The following is a 20,019-nucleotide window of genomic DNA, read 5'->3' as shown; positions in this document are numbered from 1 at the left end:
TGAATACACCAGTCCTTGACAATATATATTTAGAATCTACAATGTACCCTGGCCAATCACCTGTCGTGGGTATGTGCAATTTTGACAGTTCATCATCAACTAGATGTAGGGCTTCCTGACATTACTCGGGCCTCCCCTTTCATATGGGAAGGTGGCGACATAGTCTGCTAAAACCCTTACATTCACATTATCCCTAGGCCACACAGGCACATTCATATGGCTCGGTTAAAGCGAGGCTTTATGTGTTGTCTGGTAGCTCACACTGTCGCGTCATTGTGAAGGTAGGAGTGAAAACAGAGATGCTGTATTGGAGGGCTTTGGACCACCGCGTAACAGAGGCTTTTGCCTCATTGTACTTTAGAAGTGTGAGGTGCCCTCATGGCATAACTAAAGCTGGAACCATGGTAAACTACTATGTGCATAGGCCATGTCTTTACTTTCAAGCCGAACCTAAGCGTAGCCATGCAGATAGCTCTCGTGTAACTCCAGGTTTAACCAAAAGCTAATCCACAGCAATTTTTTTTTTTTTTTTTTTTACTGTTGCAATTAGTTTTGGTGCGTGTGCTTTCTGCATGTAGTTCTTGTAATGAAAGACTGCTGGCAGTCAGTTATCCTATGTTTGCTAGGCAAACAAGTGTTCTTTTTTTTTGCTGTAAGGTGCATGATACTGCAGTAGATCCATAGATATGTGAAGCTAGCAAGTGAATGTGTGGTTGCTCTCATATAAACGGCAATTTTCTCAAAGGGACACCGGCAGCAAACCGATAGTTTGCCTGCACGAATAGATTGTAACAATATAATTGCAAAGATGCTACTGTCACTGGTAGGAAACTTAAAAGCTAGAAAACGGTTGGGTAATTAACTACTGTTGCTGTTGCCAGCTGAATTTGCAAGTGTAATATGTGCAGCAACATTATTTTCGTTGTGGATTCCGGAGGCTAGACTACCCTTCTGTCCCGTTCAAACAATGAGAGAGAAGCTAGCCTACGTAGGCCTCCACACTGGTGCGCTGGTAGTAGCAGTGCAATGCCGAGTCGAATGTTCGTTGCTAGCATCACCAGAAACCTACTTAGCAGCGCATGTTATTCTAGAGGTCTCTAATGTTCAAAGCAATGCTGACATCACCAGAAACTCATGAAGAGACGAGATTACTTTTTAATGCTTTCTTGGCAATGGCTGCGGTGACACTTTTTCTTCTATCGTGAGGGCTCTCGAAGCCTGCGCAGTGAACTTTATCCTAACAATAGAGGTCTGCTCTTGGAGGCACTCTTGTGGTCCTTGAAGCTATTACTCTGATAAAGCCTGCTGTTTGTTTTTTGCTGGGATCTGGACCCACTTGGAAAACCATTTGAGTCTAGACTTAAAAATATGGATTCTCTTGATTTTCAGGAAAGGAAGACTAACTGGTCGGTGAACACATCAGCACACTGAGGAAAAAGAAGACAGAAAACCTAAATGAGAAAGGGAGAAACGAATGCTAGCTAGCAAATGAGGCATTTGGCCAGTGTTCCTGCGCCCCACGTGATTTTCAATAACCAACAATGTTAAACAATGGCAAAACCTACAAGAGGCTAGGCACTAGCCTAATTTGTTTTGTGCAACTGGAGAGTCGAATAACTGTATTGTGTGCATTTAGGCAGTCGTACATTCAGTGCAGTGTTTCAACATACTGACGCAGTAAACTAGACAGTGCAGAAATATTCCTTTGGCTGCTCTTTTGTGCACGTTCATAAAAAAAGTTTGATTCACAGTTTTCTTGGACCCCGCATTGAACTTCGTGGGTGCTTATGAGATCCTCGACACAGTCAAGGCTGACAGCACCAGGCACAGAAGAGAGCACTGCTTGATGCAGCAAGTTGAGGCATGCTCCATCACAGACTAGAAGGCAAACATGGACACAATATCTTGGTGGTGGAGGTGATGGTGCCACATGTCCCCATTTATTCTGGCAGACAAATGGCGGCAGCATGCTACAAAAACGCGGGTTGTGAGGGTGGTGGTGAAAAGCGGATCTGTACAACAATGGCTTTTACAAGGGTGCAGCAGTATTGACAGCCGCGAGAGACCTCCATCGTCACTGATCTGTGCCGTCGTCGTCGGTGGCTTGCGCCTCTTGTTGTGTCTGGATCTGGACGGTTGTCTGTGGCGTGCCCGTCACTGCTCCCGTCGGAGCCAGGAAAACCGAAGCTGGCTGCCCAGGAGCTTGCTGGATCTGGTACAGCGTCTAGGTAGTGGGGAAAGAGAGAGCACGTCTTGTTAACGGTGAACGCAAGCTCCGCTCCTTTCCTGTGTTTTATCTGCCGATTCTTTATATATTCTGCCTTTAGCTCGATTTAAGCACCTGCTAAAATGTGCTGGCTGTGATTGCACATCATCATCAAAGGTTCACTTGTCTCAAGTGGTGTGTTTAAAAGTCTGGCTTCATAGAAAGGGAGTTTCTAGAGATTCGAGAAAATGTTCAGAAGGAAATAAAGAGGGAGAGAGAAAGCTGCTGGTGGCTTTGTTAGCACAAAAGTTTTTTTTGCTCAAATTATGACAAAAACCTGAAGTAAGCGATCCCCTGCTTTTCCAGCCTGCCAGTGGCTGGTGCGAGTAAATAAGCATAATTAAGTGTTTGTAAATGAAAGCCTTAAATACACGTAATACAAACTAGCTTTAATAACACCCTAAATGTAAAATCAACGAAGTGGGAAAAACATGCAATAATTTTTGCTCCTGAAGATGAGATGGAAATTAACTAATTATAAGAACAAGATTGGTCAGGTTGACAGGCAATGATTATAGACCAGATATTTTTACCCTCACATGCAGGCTGCTAGCGCGCTCCTACTATCGACACCAGGTGCCATCTGTCGGGCGCACGTTGCTAGGGGATTAAGGATCACGTGGGCGCCTCGCGTTGCATACGTGTTTGTGAGTGAGCATTCAATTCTGTCGTTAATGTGCTCTACCACCTATGCATGTAGGCGTGTGCTGTGCATTGCTACTCACATTTCTCCCTGTTCCAGAGAGTGCTACAGCAATTTGAAGCGCACTGTTCCCTCGGTGACGCAATATATGAGGGTACTCTTGCGTGCATGGTTTACAAACTGTAAATTGTTTATGTGCAGCAGTGGTGTTTTTTTTTTTTTGTGCGTGTAATAAATCCACACTTTTTTTTTTATAGTTTACGTACAAGGATGTAGATTTTTGGACCTGATTCCATGGTGTGAGATTTAACCAGATCGACGAGCTTCGTGCTGAAGTTTTCTTAGGCAAAACGTTTTTTAGACCAACAGTGGTTGTCTTTGGCTTTCGTTATTCCTTTAAGGGAACCTAAGCACGACTACCAGGACTCTCAATTGTTATTTCCTTTTCAGAGAGAAGTCGCCGTGCAAACCGGTTGAGTGTAGTAGCTTTTTGCAGTTAGTATCTACCTCGGACACAACAAACACGATTTCATTACTTGCTACGACCTGCCCCAACCGGCTAAGCAGCGGTTTCACACACATACCAATAACATCGAAATCGAGTATATTCGTCTTGTCGCTGCAAAACTCACGAGAGCTGGCTGCTGTGTTAATATTTGTTCAAGGATTAATACAAATAGCGAAATGGGGTTGTGCCCTCCAGCGGTGGCTCTGTGGTTAGGGCTCTTGACTGCTGAGCCGGAAGACAGGTTCGATCACAGAAGCGACGGCTGCGCTTCGATGAAGACAGAGCTGAAGCACCTGTGTAGTGTGCAATGTCTTGCTGCTGTTTCTTTGGCATGTACGAATGTATATGCAGTATATAAATTAAAAGGTGCATTAAGTTTGACATGCAGGTGCTACAGTTTGATAGGTGCTATAGAGTTCCAGGGATAAAAAATAACGATCTTAATGTGGCCATGTTCATAAATAAAGCGCAAAAAAAAATTTGCCTGCCATTAGCTTATCAACTCAGATGTGATAATTTGTTGATGTGACTGGCGCACACCACGCAAACAACACTATCTAATTGGTAAGGTTCGAAATGGCTGGTAGGAAGGAAGAGCGGACTGGAAGTGGAATTATATGCGAGTCGTACACAAGAGTAATGTTTGCAATTGCTTACAAAAGTTTTATTGTCAGTAAGGGACCAAGATGGCATTATTAGCGCAGCTGCGTGATGACCACCAACACAGTTACGTCAAACTGAACCTCATAAATAAGTTGATATTAACTCTACGACAATGCAAACAAACTCACTCCAACACAACCGTGCGGTGAAAATGTTTTTGCCGATGTTCTCCAGCGCCTGAAGGCTAGCTAAACGTGGCTATTGTACAGGCACGGCCGTAGTGATAACGCGGCCTCACAGTCCCCAAAGAAGCACCCAAGCGGCGGTGCGCTAGTCGGCAGAAAATGGCACCGCACGGGAGCAGCTAAAAAATCTGGTCTAGACCTTCACATCGGGCGAGGAGGATGTCAAAAATCCTCCTCCCTGGGCTATTGGAAACCGGTTTGTATGCTGCCTCCACAGTACTAGCGCCATGTGCACACAACAGCACAGCAGACAATATGGAGATGCCCAGGGAGCCCTTGTTGCAAAGGTATATAGCTTGCCAAAAATATTGCACGTAAATTCTCTCCATCAGCGCCTAAAACACAATGCGGACCTTGAAATCTAAGAGATGACGCATGTGCAGAATAAATTAGTCGGTTCTGGCTTTTGTGTAAAGCGATCAACTTTTCTATTTTGCTCTGCCTCGAATTTAAAAAAATTCTGATTCTTGCTGAAATTAGGTATCGATTCATTGAAAAATTTTAAAAGTGATAGAGAAAAAATGTTTTGACTTTTACCGACAAGACTAAACTATGGTTCCCTGCTTCGTATTCATACAGTCCCTGTACACTCAAGCACTGGGGTGTCTCGGGGACTAAGTCTTGTCGATAACTGTGGAGCCATTATCTGCGGGCGGTTGGCAACTGCTCACACCCATGTTTTCTGTGCACAGTGCCTGTATGTTCCTCACCTGTGGCTGCTGTGGTGGGGGCTGTGGTGCTGCCTGGGGGATGGGTGCTGTCTGGATGATGATAGGCTGGCCAGTGCTCTGTCCCTGCATTTGCATCCGGATCAGCTGCAACTGCGCCTGTGTCAGCTGGATCTGCAGTGCAGAAGGAGGAAAAGACGTGCAAGCCATCACACATGTTAGAGCTCTAAAATCTATGCACAATTGTGAGATGTGCTTCCTGCCAGGAAAGCAGTAGAAGAAACTCAAGCCTGTGGGATAGCACTGACTACAACAAAATGCTTGGCCATGAACAGCAGTAAAGCACAATTTTAATTCTACAAGGGAAGAATAACGCGGTCGAGCGTGGTACTTCTAACTTGAAGATCGCACAACAGTTCAATATATTAATAGTTTAGCATATCAAACACCGCAGTGGATATGATCGTCTGCAATCTAGAAGGAAATGAACTGTAGCAATGTGCAAATTGCACACGTTTTGCAGCGACGTGCTGCCCGTCGGCGCAGTGCTAGCAGTGTACTGAGGCACCGACGGTGCTTTGTGTGTAGCCGCTGCCTAGCATAAGAGGCCTAACTATGTTATTAGTGCACTATGTAAGCACAATACTTAGTCAAGATTATGGTACAGTTGGGTTTTGCAATGCCTTCGGCGGCAGTATCGTGGAAAATGGGTCTGCCAGACCAAAGGCTACCACCAATCACTTGTCACATCCCTCATGACACAGTTCGGTACATTGGATGTCTCGTTTATAAGAGTCGGTCAATGTGCCCACTGGTCCTACACGGCTGCATGGAACTACCAAGCGGGTTCTTTGAATGTTCAACACAATCAATAATTAAATACATCTGGGTTTGATATATCCGAGATTATCTTGAGTTCAGTTTGTTACAGTCGGTAATCAGGTGTCGAATGACCACTAGGAACTTGCATGCACCATACACAAAAAGCAGTTCACCAAGAAGAAAAAAGTGCATCTGTATTACAGCAGCCACTGCTTCACACACTGCGCTGTGCTAGTTTACTTGAGCGCTGAATGAAGGGAAGAAGTGGACGACAGCACACACACATGCCCCAAAAGTTTTCGGGAGATGGATATTTCAGAAAAGCTCAATTTCTTAGTTGTTCAAGCAATAAACCACAGAAGGAAGGAGGCACTTTGCACTTCCTTGGTTGACTCGCACAGTTCACAATGAAATTTGAGTTGACTTGTTTAAACCTTCCACAAACTTTTGTGGGCACCTGTAAATGGGGCAAAATGTTTAGAAGCGGAACATTTAATCAAAATCTGCAATGAAATTTGTATCAGACATTGAGAAACACAATACAGTTAACATGAAGATCAAAATCTTCAGTTTTAAAGCCTTTAGTTCAAGGTTGACTTGGGAAGGGCTAAACATCTTACTTTACATTTATCAAACATTTAAACATGAACATGTGTCATCACAATGAAGTATGTATACAGGGCGTTTCAAGTAACTTTAACCAAGGATTAAAAAAGAAAGAGCGCTACAGCTCGGTGAAGCCAACAGCATATTGTTTGCCACCATGTAGTTCTTCTCAAAATGTATCTTTTACATTCTGTGTAATTAGTTCATTAACTAAGATGAACAATACGAAATCTTTAATATATGTGTTCAGTTAAGTACAAAGTGCATGAGTTCACGAGCTCGGTATGCCCGAGCGTGTGTGAGTTTGAGCGAGACTGCTGACCAAAATTTTGTTAGTAAGCCTGAGCGAGCATTCGTAATTTTGACACAATATGCCTGCCAGAGGCATTCCCGTAACTTTTTGCTCACAACACCAACACTAGATTTTCTGGAGAAGGGGGCCTTTAATGCAGTGGCATTATAAATACTCTGAGGAGCGCTACATGATGGCAAATGACATGCTGTTGGTTTAACTAAGCTACGCTGTGCTGCTTTCTTCAAATTCTTGGCTCAAGTTATCTGAAACGCCCCGTGTAACATAATGGCTAGCAGCCATGCACAACAGCACTCGTTCTATCCAGTAAAAGTCAACAAAGAAAGGCGGATGAGGGTAGGCTACTGCATAACGCACAACTGTAGGACAACCCTAGATGTGCCCTGTGCTCTTGTTTAGTGTGCACGAAGGGCTGAAAATCAACAAACACGCAAGCCACTTAGGACTGCGAAGAAGGTTATAAAGAAAAAAAAAAGAATAAAAGTTCTCTCCATTTGCATGAACTGGCTGATCATGGGAAGATGATGCCAGCTTGGTGTAGATCTCTCAAGAGAGGTAAAGAGCCATAAAGTGTCTACTAAAACTGCATGGCAGTGTGAATGCTATGAGATGGCACCAAGGTGGCCATCAGTGGGCACCAGGGAATGGCGCCATGCCTCCACAGCTCTTGCACGGCACTCTTGCAAGTATGCATGAAAAAATGCAGGGCAGGCTGACTTTATATGCAGGTTGCACCACACTGCCCGCTGGAATGAAGCCAAATGCCACGGTGTAACATTGCTTCAAGTTGCCCCAGATTAACTGGTGGGAGTTTAGATGTCACTGTTGTCTGCTAAGTTTTTACAAAGGCTGAACATACAGTCGAACCCGGTTATATCGAACTTGGATATATCGAATTTTGGTTATATCGAACTTACAGAATATCCCCTTGAAAATCCCATGTAAAAATATAGGAAAGCCGCGCCATATATCGAACTTAATTTCACCGGTCGTTCGATATATCGAACTCCGCACCACGCACTGGAAAGTGTGCTTTCCCCAAAGATGATCGCATCACCCTTGGCCGTTTGCCGCGTGCCGTTTTCAAGCCACGTGCGTGCGGAAGGAATGAGAGGGGACAGTTCGGCGACGGCTGGTCTGGGCAGCGCCGCGCCCATTCCCCAAAGGCGCGCGCATCTGCAGTTATCGTTTTCCGCGCGCCAACACACGACGTTCGCCCATCCTTTTGCCAAGCTATCTCTCTCCTTCAGCACGCGCTACGCATGCGCCAAGCCAGCTCAGCCCGTTTTCAGACAGGCATCAACGCTTTCTCCAGCGTGTGTTGCGAACCCTCTGCGTGCGCGGCGGCTGAGGTGGCTATGGTGCTGGTGCCTGCGGACGTTAAAAAGCGGCAGCTCTTTTTTTTTTTTTTTTTGCGAGTCATCCTTTTTTATCGTTGTGCTGGTCGGACGTTAAGAAGCGGAAGTTTTTTCTTTTTTTCTTTTTGTGGGAGTCGTTTATCCTTGCATGTATGAATCAACGAAAGCACGCGGTCAGCTGCTGCGATCATGACGCCCGCCCCAAGCGTGGTGTGATAAATCGAACCAGGCTTGTGCAATCAAGCCATCACGGGCACTCTGCCAAGTTCGCTCCCGCCACCGCAGGAGCTATCAGAAAATAAACGCGCCCCGACGTTATCGCTGCGCAGCATCTTGGCACGCTGCCAAGAAATGAGCTGCGGATGAGACCGGAGTGACGCGCGCCATCGACATGCAAGCGAAAACGCTCGCGATTTCTGCCGCGGCAACACAGAAACCTAGTTTAGAGCTGCCGTGATGGCTCGAGCAGCGAGAGGAACGCAGTTCCAACAATTTTTTTCGCTCTGTCGCTGCCGCTCGTCCCTGAGATCGCTCAATCGCTTGCATGTGAGCGAGCTGGCCTTGACGCTTTTTTTTTTTTTTTCAAATTCTCCGTGCAAAAGTGCAGGGTGGGTTCATTATGGGAGTGGGTTGCTGACGTGACAAATACGGTATCGTTTTTTGTGTCGTCACAAGCCGATTTTTGTATATCGAATTATCGATATATCGAACTATTTCGAGCTCCCCTTCGAGTTTGATATATCCGGGTTCGACTGAATTTGGTTGAAATAAACAAATAAATAATAATAATAATAAAAAATGCGCTGGCTTAAAAGAGTGTGCACAACACCCTATGCAACAACAGTACTGTAAAAGTAGCGACCAGGAAAACTTGTAGCACAACAGTAAAGACGAATGGGACAAGCACTTGTCCCGTTTGTCTGCTATCCTTTGTCTTTTCTATTGTGCTAAAAGTTTTCTCAATGACATAATGAAGTACTAACTGTCCAGGCAGGAACTTCTGCCGAGCATACAAGAGTGCACACAACACTCCATGCAACAATAGTACTATAAGCAGTGGGTGGTGTGTGCCCACAACACCCACCGGTATCTGCTGTATCTCGCCGTTGCTGTTGATTATCTGCTGCACAATCTGGATGCCCCCCTGCTGGGCCACCTGCTGCGTCTGCACCTGCTGCTGCAACTGCACCACCTGGGGCTGGGTCTGCAGTGGCACAGCACGGTGTAAGAACTCGCAAGACGCAAAGGACATCAAAATCAATCTCGGGCAATGCGCAAGGAACGCGGGGCACACCTGAAGATTGGCATACCTTGTAAACATGCAAGAGGTCGCATTTGCCCGGATGGACTCACCTGCAGCTGGATCTGCTGCTGTTGCTGCTGCTGGGCTTGTTGCTGCTGTTCGGCGGTCCCAACCTGCAAGGGCAAAGCATACGCTCAGCTGCTGCCTGCAAATCGCAGACCTGTATGAGCAAAGACACTATGTTATATTGGACAACCCAGCTGCCAGTTATAATGCCCCCGATACAACCATAGACTGAACACATTCTTCAGCAATAAGGATCACCTAGCAGCTTCGGTAGTGCTCAAACTGCTGTAACATGCGTATGCATCCGTGAACAACAATACAAAGAATTCCATATTTAGGTCTCTCTTAGGGGGTGCAAATATTCGATATTTTGATTAAGAACTAAATGTGGTTGTCATTCGCATTCACATTCGAAATACGCATATTCAGAATTTTTCGAATCCTCGAAAATTCGTGAATAAACTGAGAAACTTCCAATTCCCTGTAGTTTCATCACAATGCTTGACTTTGATGAACTGTGCTGTGCGTGGACTGTGCTGTGAAGCATCTTTAAAGTGCGATGGGGCAGTTTTGTGACTTGTGAAGGGAGCCTTCCCAAAGTGTGTGCAAAGCGAAGAACTTGACGAAGCTGGGGAAAAAATTGGGGCTCTCACTTCGGTTTCATCTAAAATGCAAACAGTTTTCATCACTTTTTCACGCCCATTCGATAATTCAAACTTTTGGTTAACTCTGACAGTTCTTTCTGGTTCCTTGAACGCTGAAACGATAAGTTTACTGTATTCAGCAGCAGTACAGTACGACAACACCTGGTTTCATGTACGTCCTTCCTGTATAGAAAACCGGTATATACGAAACCCTGCATAGCGTTTATATTATATTTTTCAGTAGCATATGCACTTCTGTGCAATACCAGTTTATTTTATTTGCCAATACCATGTGAACCCTAAAATAAATGAGGCAATGTTTGCTATTTTCTAATTTTTCATTCTTTCTTAATCACTGACTAGATATTCTATATTGAAAGGCATTTTTTTCCCTGTATTTGCATTTGACTAAAAAATTTCAATATTTGCACACCTCTAGCCTTTCTTGTAAAACTTCTTACAACTATTATTTTGGAGGTAAAAAAACTGCAAAGATTTTTAGCAGGGCAGGACTCGGCTGTTCTTTCACCACGATTAGTGCACTAAGGATCTTGTGTTCAGTGGTCACAAAGCTTTCATTTATGTCGATCACATGCTGATGGAGAAAGAACCTTTTACTGCCTCTGAGGTAACCTCCTTTTGTGCCAAAAAGAAAATGAAAAAGGAATGTTACAGTGTTCTGGCAACGTCAGGAAACACCACCCACGCAGTTCACTTGAAGACAGAGGGCACTTTACTTTAGACACAGGCGTGGCTTTCATGCCAGCAGAAGCCAGCATCTACTTAGCTTGCTCTGCACGCAAAATTCTTTCTCCATGTATTCCGACGAAAACACTGGGCCATATACTTAATGTAGAGCTGTGCGATCTGATTATTTTCCAAATATTTTTAAAGACTGTTAAGATAAATAACAGGTGAAATCTGCTGCGAAACATGGCCATAAAAAAAAAATTTAGAGTGTGGAGAGAGCAAATTACTGAGTGCGAAGTGAATAAAAATAATAGAGAAATGATGTTGCGCAAAAACCAGAGCTAAAAAGAAATAGAGATACTGCAAATAAATTGTTTTCATCCATCAACAACATATTTTGTTATACCTGCATGGCCTACCAGGCACTAAATAAGCAGACAGGGATCATGCAGTAAAAATAGCAAACTATTTACAGTTTTTAGATAACTTTTGTCAGTGACAAAAAGCCTAATACTATATCAGTTTAACTTAGTGCTCACATAAAAAAGGAAGTTTACTGAATGTTGTCACATCAGCAGTCGGCTAATGACGAGACAAGGTACTGGCAAAGCACAAGACAGGCACAACAATCACATCCAAGCTCCCTCGCGATGTCTGAAGGCCAAGCTCAGCAGTAGGAATGTTGCCCGAAACACTGCGCTCGTGATGATACATAGTCCGCTTAGCCCTTGCGTAAAGGTTATAGGAGGCTCAAATAGTGAAAGTGGAGTGTGAATTGAATCCAATAGCAACTATACTATTTGGAGGCTTCAAAATTTCAGATATTTGCAAACTCCCAGTAGTAACTCTAGCTGCAAAAGCAGTCAAGGGGCCTTCGACATCATATGTCCAAATATGCGAACAGAATGCACTATGGTTGCGTAATGTGGTGGCGATTTCTTCCACTGACCTGTTGTACTTGCAGCACTGATGGCATTGAGAATGAAGGAGCCGCATTCTGCACTGTCAAGGCTTGAGCGTTGGTGCCGGACGCCTGCACTATCTGGATCTGCAATGAGGAAGTATGAGCGATTTGAATAACCTCGCCCAGTGAACAGCAAACTTGTTTACGAGCAGTCAAGATGAGATCAGTTTCAGCTCCAGCTATGATTATCTTGCATTCAGTTACTGTAAGAAGGCACGCTGTACACAGAACAAGTGACCAAATCCAGGTTGAGGCTGGGGGAGGCCTTTGTCTCACAGCAGGCTTGATTTTGATTTGATTTATTTCCAGAAACAGGGAGGTACTAGGTTGTGGGGAAAACAAGGCTAAAAAGCTGAACAGAAGACAGCTTGAATAGCCCCAAGTTCCATTACAGTGTACTGGTCAGGGAAATCCTTGTTTTATGACGCCAGTTAACCCTTCAGAATACTATATATCAGTCCACATAACAAGTCAACTTTATATTTATTTGCTAGGCCAAGGGGCCAATGCTCTGAGCATGATATCTGAGACACACGTGCATTACAATGCAGCAATTTGCTGCATGCATGGCATGCACAATACAGAAATATGTAGCAGCCTTGGATTTTTGTTGAGAGATCATGCTTTACTAAAGCAGTATGGCAAAGGTCAATGCGATCTCATTAAACGGCATGCCGTGCAACACTCTAATGCAGGTCCAGCTCATTTCCAGTTTGGTTAATTGATTTATAGGGTTTAACGTCTGAAATAGAGTCGAGTCACTAAGTAAGGAATGCCAGAGTAAAGGGCTCCAGGAAATTTCGACCACCTAGAGTTTTTTAACATGCACTGCCAAACAAGGGGACCTTGCTTTTCACCTCTCTTGAAAAGCAGCTGCCGTGGCTCATACTGAGCCCGCATCCTTGGCTTCAGCAGTTGAGCATTATGACCCCTGAACCACCACAGCGGGTAAAACTGGATGTTGGATTTGCAACAATGGCTTGGCCATATGTACTCCGCTTCACACTGACCCCACAAGATAGTCGGGTACAATTTTCACAGGTTGCCATTCAACCAATGATGCCAACCTAAATCCATGGCATAGCATCAACTACCCTTCACCTGCTGTGCCACTTGCTATGCAATGTTAGCAGGCAACTGTGACATCATCACAATGGGTCGATGCTATTGGTTGGAGGTACCCGACAGAGAGGCCTCGCCATCTTGTTCTCAAGTTGTACAGTACAGACACACTAAGAGAAAGGCACTGCATGAAAAGCATTGCAGTTGTGACATCATCTCTTTGACAAGCCCTGACCTGTGGCTGGGGTGCTGCGGTCAAAGCAGTCGCCGGCTGTTGCTGCTGCTGCTGCTGTAAGGCTGCCTGATGTTGTTGCGCCAGCTGGAAGTAGTACTGCACCTGCTTTCACAGTGGAGAATGGATAGACACTTGCCATCAGTTTCACAGTTTTATCGGGGGGAAAACCAACAACAAAAAAGTTCACAGTATGAACACACAAGTAGGCATAAATAAAAGTGATTGGAACTTGCAAAAACATAAACAAAAAGCCACTTCACTCCAGTTGATCTCCAAAAAAAGTGTTTTCGAAGTTCTATTAGGCGCTTTCTGACTGCGTGAAACTTGCAGTTCAGGAATACCTTTTGCTTTTCTTGTGAGAGGCACGCCCTCATGCATACAACAAACAATAACTGCTTTGCTCATCTATCTCTTTCACAGATGCACACATGCAGAAAAGTGGCCTTTCCACTCTAAGAGTAGCAAGCTCAACATTTTCAGGTTTCGTCATCAAAACTACAAAATTTTAAGTGGCATACAATGCTTGAAAATACGCCTGAAGACAGGCGCGCAGTTATGCATCAAATTTTCGTAGCCTGCCGCTATGATATGATATGCCATATGTGTGAGGGAAACTTGTACAAATGCATGTAAAAATAGTGTCACAAAGCATGCAAACACATACACCTCACTACAAAACAGGACTACCCAGTTCAAAGCTTACACATTTGTCTGAAGGAAGAAAAGCTTGACAAGTTGGTTTCGGTTCACCATAATCAGTTCAGTTCAGGCGTTCAGTCGTGTCCGACTCTTCGTGACCCTATGGACCATGTCACGCCACGCTTTCCGGTCTCTCACTATCTTCTTAACATCACATAGCTTCATCTGCAATGCCTCGAGAATGCCATCTAACCATCGCGTTCGCTGCCTACCCCTTCTCCGGCGACCCTCAACCTTTCCCAACATCAAATCTTTCTCCAGCGACTCCTCTCTTCTCATCAGATGACCAAAGTAGCTGAGCTTTAACTTTAGAATTTGACCCTCCAATGAGCAGTCAGGGTTTATGGTCGACAATATCGACTGATTTGATCTTCTGGCAGTCCAAGGAACTCTTAAGAGTCTTCGCCAGCACCACAATTCAAACGCGTCAATTCTTCGGCGGTCAGCCTTTTTCACAGTCCAACTCTCGCATCCATACATCACAACTGGAAAGACCATAGCACGGGTTATACGGATCTTGGTTGGCAGACTAATGTCTCTGCTCTTTACTAGGCGGTCAAGGCTAACCATTGCTCTCTTTCCCAGAAGCAGGCGTCTCCTGCTTCTGGGAATCACCATAATATAAAAACACAAAAGGTGATCTCTGTGTTGTCTTGCCTCTTTCTTCGTTTGTCATTTCATGCATTATTACAGTATGGTGATTGCACGTACATTTTTTTCTGGACCCCATTTCCACACAGTCCAGCTACAAGGCACCCTAGTCAGAATGATTCTTCCGCTCTAAAATTACAGGCAACAAAATTGCAAAAACTTTACTAAATTTGCAACCTGCTTTTCTCATGCTACAGTGGATGAATGCCAATAAAGACCCAGCATGCAAAACGTCGCTAAGCAGATAATCTCCTAGCATCCTGCATTGACAACTGTGGCTAGAGGCACCCTAATTTGTCAGGTGCAGCTTGTAAGACTTACCTTATTCCACATCAAGCTCAGCTCATTGCTGGCTTTATTGGCACCATTCACTCCCAGAAAAGGTGTCGGAAGCAAAACCTACTATACTCACCGTTCTGCAGTGTAGCTAAGCGATTACAGACTCCTGTTCATGGCTTTTTTCCACAGAGTGCCATGCACAAGCAGCTAGGCAAAATACACATGTCAGCAGCAACAAGGTCACCGCTCACCTGGTCAGCAGGCATGGTGGTTGTCCGCACTGTCTCCTCAGTCCGTTTGGCAGCCGGTTTGAGCTCGTCCCTTGGCACGATATCGATGAGGAAATCAAACTGGTCGTACTTAGTGATAGCCATGGCTATGTCATTTCTCTGCAACATCCACAAAATGGGTCAAGCACCACCTGGACAATGCATCTGCCACGCTCAACACAAACAACTACAAAATAAGGTCATCCCCATGCAAACAAGTCCTCTTTCAAAAGCACATTTACAAGCAACAATGCAAGTGAGTGGTCATTCAGGTTAAACAAGAGAATAAAAAATGGGGAAGGTTACAGCATAATAGAAATTTAGTACCATATTTACTCATTAAGCACCCTCCTTTTTTTCCACGATCGCAATACCCGAAGTGACAAAGTCATAGGGGGGTGCTTAGATATTAAAAAATAAAAAATAAAAAGGGCTCGAGAATTAACAGTTTATTTGGCAAACATATTCCGCATACGCAAATGCAATGCACTTGGAAGTTCAAGCTGTGGGAGCCCTCTTAAAACTCATTCTGACTTCTGTTACGGATGCCGAACAGCTGACACTAAACAAAGCAACACGGGCCCGCAATGCCTGTCAGAATTGCCGAGATCTGCCGAATAGCCACCGATCCCACGTCCACGTGACAATACGGTGATGAAGTATTCGGGGTCGCTTTCAGTCGGCTTTTGCTGTCCTGCGTCACCTGCTATAGTGCAGTGTCAGAATGCAGCAACACGAGAAGCTGGAGATCTCGCTGCATCTTGGGTCTCCAATGGCTCGACTGAGAGAGCAAGTGCACTGGCAAGCTGGTCTACGCTCTCTTTCTTACAAAAAGGAGGGTGCTCAGATTTGCATGCAAGCTCTTTCCAAAATTTTCCTTTTGCGAAGTTATGGGGATGCTTAGAATTGCGAAAATTTGATATTTTGGGACTGACTGCACCATATATCTTGCATGGAATTAACACTTCCTGGCATCTAGCCACTCAGGCTACAGTTCGATTGTCATTATACTTCCTGCCGAGCACATTCAGAAAGACTGCACATGATGGGACCATTCTGAAACATTATATGTTGGATATGCTCAGCTTTGGTTGGTTTGGTTTCTCCTCCGAATGATTTCAACCCCCTGAGGTTCTTTAATGCGCCCTGACATTGCAAAGAATGGTTTGCTTTTTGCTTTAGCCAAAAAGCAGAAGCTGAGCTACCTAGCTTGGTAGTAGAGCGACATGGCCACTAAGTCACTGTGGTGGGCACTTAAAAGCAAAGCAAGGCTGTAATAGGTAAGGCTAGCTACACATCTGAATAGTGCTGATCCCACCTGCCCTACTCGTGTGCCAATGGCAAAATCCTCAACAAAATAAATGTCATCACAGTCTTAGCGAGATGCGTCACCTGCAATGTGCGCCTCTTGTTGTCCTCTGTATGGACCCAAGCACGTAACGAAAGCTCAGTGATGAAGATTTCTGCCGCCCTGGCAAAAAGCACAGGTGCTTCAGCACTAATCATCTTCACATCTTCGTCCAGCTTCATTATTTTCTTTATCCTAGCCAGTGGTAGTTCCTGGTTTTTGAATTCATTCTGGAAAAAAGAAGAAGGACAAACTAATTAAAGGCATCAAAGCGAGTGGATGTGGAAGGCAAGGCTGTAAACCAATTCGAAGCTTTAAGAGAAAAGTGCCCTTTTTCCGTGGGCATGCGAAATTTCCTGAAAACATATGTGAAGCACCTGTACAAGCTTTCTTTTTTTTCATTGGGATAAACAGCATGCCCAGCTGTCTACAGTTGCCTACATATGCATAAATATAAAATTAAGCAAGATGTTTTTAGCATGTCAAACTGCCGAAGAAAATTGTAACAGGCATAATATATTTACATCACACCTCTATCATCTCTAAAGCTGGTGTGCAGGTTTGTACACATTAACAGAAGCGGGGCGGGAGGGGGGGAATTGACATTTTTAGTGTGAAGCATTAATCTGGAGGTGTTCCGACCCTATCAAAATCATCTAACATTGTCTAAGGCTTGTGTGTTTGCAAGCTGTCCATGCCACACGGCAGCGGTTTTGCCTGGGCAAGTACAATGGCTTCCAAGACAACGTCTCGTCCAACCGATGTCTCGGAAGCTACACACAAACACTGTGGCAGCTGCTTTTACTCATTTTAACCAGATTTAAGTAGGGTAACAGCTCCACCATCTTTTGTCTTATATCCTACCCAGCTTCTGAGAACAGAATTTCAAAGTGAATTCGTGAACTCTGTCAGTATAGAGAGTATGCACCTACATCACAGTCGGTGGCCATTTTGTGGTGCAAGAAGCACGGCGAAAAGCTACAGGCGTATTTAATCAGCTTATTGGGCTTGAACTGCTGAAACTGCTCTCTACCTCAAAATTGCGCGTGTGACGTCACTTGAATACCTCCTATAGTCATGGGAAATAAAAAATTTTTAAATGAAATAGCCAGCAAAGAAAAAAGCAAATGGAAATTTACTGGCAACAACTAGGTTGAAAAAATGATACTGGGTTGCTCTGCGCTGGGTTGAGTGACAGAGCAATCTGTGTGCTGGTGGCAAGACTGAAAATTCCTTAATCATTGTGGCAGCCACAAACATGATACTGTTTTCATGACACCCATATGGTTTTGTGTCAGCATCCCAAATGCAACTGACTTAATCTTTGGTTACAGCATGGAACGCCATTGTGGAAAACAGTACTTTTGGAATAACAGCGCGAAGGACGAGGACGAAGTGCAGAAGGACACAAACACAGTGCTGATCTTCTGATCTTCATCCTCGTCCTTCGTGCTGTTATTCCAAATGTATTACTAACTAGCCAGAAATTCAACGCTTGTAAACAGTACTTGTTTGTCAGTTTTTGTGATCACCTTATGGTAGGAAACTCGCCGTTCTTTATTTGGCAGAATGATGTTTGCTCAGTGTTCTCAATGTGCTGCGTCACACACTGTGTCGCTGGCATTCTTGGGGCAGTTCATTTCCTTTGTCCTTGTTGTCGCCAAATGTCAAATGCACTAATGTAGAACATCACTAGCAAAAACTCTATGCTTCGGCATGAAACACAAAGTAATATGAGATAAAGAAGATATTGCCACCTGGTGTTCCCGAGATTCTTAGGTGGCGCCTAGGAGAAAAAAAGACGCTGAAGTCAGCTCGCGCGCTCTGTGCGGAACTCAAGCTGCTGGTACAGCTTAGCACTGTTTTTTAGGCATGTCTAGCCCTATTGTCCGTGAAAATATTTTTTTTACACACTGCAACTTAAGCATGACCCTTTTTGCCACTTTTGTAGCAACAGCTAAAGGAGTCTTGCACAAAAGACACCAGAGTGGCAAAGGATAGCTACCACGCCTAGATTCCGCGTCTCCTCCATGATGCGAGGCCAGAAGTATTCCAAAGCCTGGTGGGCCTCTGTCTGGCCGGAGCCACTCGTATATGTCTGGGAATCAGACATGATGCCCTGCATTCAAAAGTTATAGTCATACAATAAGCACATGGCCAAATCTACGTCCAAAGCATAATGCTCCTTCAGAAGGAAGTGCATAATGTTTAGACAATGACTACATGATCATATTAAGCGCAGACCTATTTATGGGGGAGTAAGCTTATGCACTGCCCCTGTCAACACCTATTGGCACTTTTGCCACATGTGTTAGCACGTTGTTCACTCAGTGAGAGCAGCTTGATAACTGACTCATGATGAGCTGCTGAGCTAAAGCAATCCAAAGTTCCTACCAGTAAGGGCACATATCGGAGCTTTTACTACTTACATTAGAACAACACTGACTTTATGATAAAACGTTTAGTACAAAAGCACTCATTCAAGTTTGAGAGAAATGAGATGCGACTTGTATTTCAAAAAATAAAATGTGCCATGTATTAAAAACCGACTACAGCCTTATAAAAATCGAGAACAAAGCGACAAAAATCCTCTCAAAGGAAACCCTCAGACCTGTGCTGTCAGCCGTCATGGAGTCCCAGTTAATTTGTGGTTAATTCCGTAATATCTGGCCGCTGCTCGCAATTTCATGCCAGCTAGCAAAGTTCAGTCAATCAGTCAATGCCATTGGTTGGAGGGCCTCCTTTCAGGGGCACTTGTTGCTTTCTCCTTGAAGCCTATCCAACTAGTGATGTGACTTTCTGCAGTAGCATATCGAATCATTACCTCAGCACACAATTGATGCCTTCCCTAACTTACTAGTGTTGCAAGTAAGTAGAGTTTTCCTGAAGAAAACGTACATAAATAGCAGTAAGCATTAAGCAAAACGAATAAAAGGCAACACACAAAGTGAAAACTTCATGCATTTAATTCTCACAAAAATTAGGCCCATGACAATATTCCAGGAAGTGGAAAACAGAAGCCTTTGTTCGAAATTAGGCAGTTGTAAATGGCATGGGTCAGCACCTGTAACTCCGCGAACTCCATCGAATTTTATGTTGGCACGGTGGGGTGAACGATGAGCGGCCAGATCATGACAAAACGCTTGGTAGCGACTGATTCCCCTTACAAGCACCATGAAACACTCAGACAGACTAACACAACGTTGCCTGTCATCGCGATACACGCGGGCCGGTTTATCGCCCGAGCAACCTGCGGCTCGCGCTTATCGCCATAAACGGAGATGCCATTGGGACCAGCGTCGACCGTGACCGCGTCTAAGCCTAATCGGGGTAGCGCGTCGTCTACGGCCCTGTACGAAATATCGCCTAGTACACCAGTGGAAAAGAAGATTGCTTTTCGCGCATCCCGCGTGCTCTGCCGGCGGCCACGAGTTGGTGTTTTTCAAATCCGCCGGCGGCCAATCAGTCGGTGCCTTGAAGGGAGCATTTCTTGGGGGGCCCAGGCCAATCACAGGAGCACTGACCGCCCCATTGGACAGAGTTGATAGGACGACGGCGGACCGCTCGCACTCAGTGGCTGGGTTCTCGACCATAGGCGCTGCGCAGCACGCGAACGACGCACCACTCACCTTGTCGATTAGCCAGTCGCACTAGAGATCGAGAGCATGTGACAGATTCCACGTCGACATCCTATCAGCTGCCGATCGCGGACATAGCGGCGGCGTGCGCTCGAGACAGCACACAGATCGAGTACACCGTACAGCGCGGCTGCAGTCGACAAGATTGCACACACATACACACACACACGGTCGACCGCTGAAGCCGACTTCACATTCT

At 44.8% G+C, this 20,019-nt stretch overlaps 1 protein-coding gene across 4 annotated transcripts; it reads right to left on the bottom strand.

Moving 5' to 3' along the window:
• Nucleotides 1-1,907: 1,907 nt before the first annotated feature.
• On the bottom strand, nucleotides 1,908-20,000 carry Nf-YC (nuclear factor Y-box C). 4 transcript variants are annotated; one of them, XM_084578197.1, is made up of 10 exons: nucleotides 19,812-20,000; nucleotides 18,188-18,301; nucleotides 16,227-16,412; nucleotides 14,817-14,954; nucleotides 12,937-13,041; nucleotides 11,625-11,723; nucleotides 9,386-9,448; nucleotides 9,117-9,236; nucleotides 4,976-5,107; nucleotides 1,908-2,224 (listed from the first exon to the last, which is right to left on the bottom strand). In XM_084578197.1, the coding sequence occupies exons 2-10, from the start codon at nucleotides 18,293-18,295 to the stop codon at nucleotides 2,075-2,077; spliced, it is 1,101 nt and encodes a 366-aa protein (XP_084434323.1). In that variant the 5' UTR covers nucleotides 18,296-18,301; nucleotides 19,812-20,000; the 3' UTR covers nucleotides 1,908-2,074. The 4 variants fall into 4 exon arrangements, with proteins under 4 accessions (XP_084434323.1, XP_084434324.1, XP_084434320.1 ...); XM_084578198.1 differs by lacking the exon at nucleotides 19,812-20,000 and adding an exon at nucleotides 19,707-19,801 and having other exon boundaries at nucleotides 12,937-13,038; XM_084578194.1 differs by lacking the exon at nucleotides 19,812-20,000 and adding an exon at nucleotides 19,247-19,446.
• Nucleotides 20,001-20,019: the final 19 nt, after the last annotated feature.

This window comes from Amblyomma maculatum, chromosome 9 (assembly GCF_055883805.1).
Source record: "Amblyomma maculatum isolate TAMU_Amacu chromosome 9, ASM5588380v1, whole genome shotgun sequence".
In the NCBI taxonomy this organism is placed as follows: Eukaryota; Metazoa; Arthropoda; class Arachnida; order Ixodida; family Ixodidae; genus Amblyomma; species Amblyomma maculatum.
The sequence above is the reverse complement of the archived record's forward strand: the minus strand, read 5'-3'. Positions and strand labels throughout refer to the sequence as shown.

Coding starts and splice junctions, on each gene's coding strand:
- Nf-YC (XM_084578198.1), bottom strand. CDS start 19,775: ATGGTCGAGAACCCAGCCACTGAGTGCGAGCGGTCCGCCGTCGTCCTA. Junction 14,955..16,226: donor ACAAGAGGCGCACATTGCAG/GTGACGCATCTC, acceptor TGGATGTTGCAG/AGAAATGACATAGCCATGGC. Junction 9,449..11,624: donor CAGTGCTGCAAGTACAACAG/GTCAGTGGAAGA, acceptor TTGCCCTTGCAG/GTTGGGACCGCCGAACAGCA.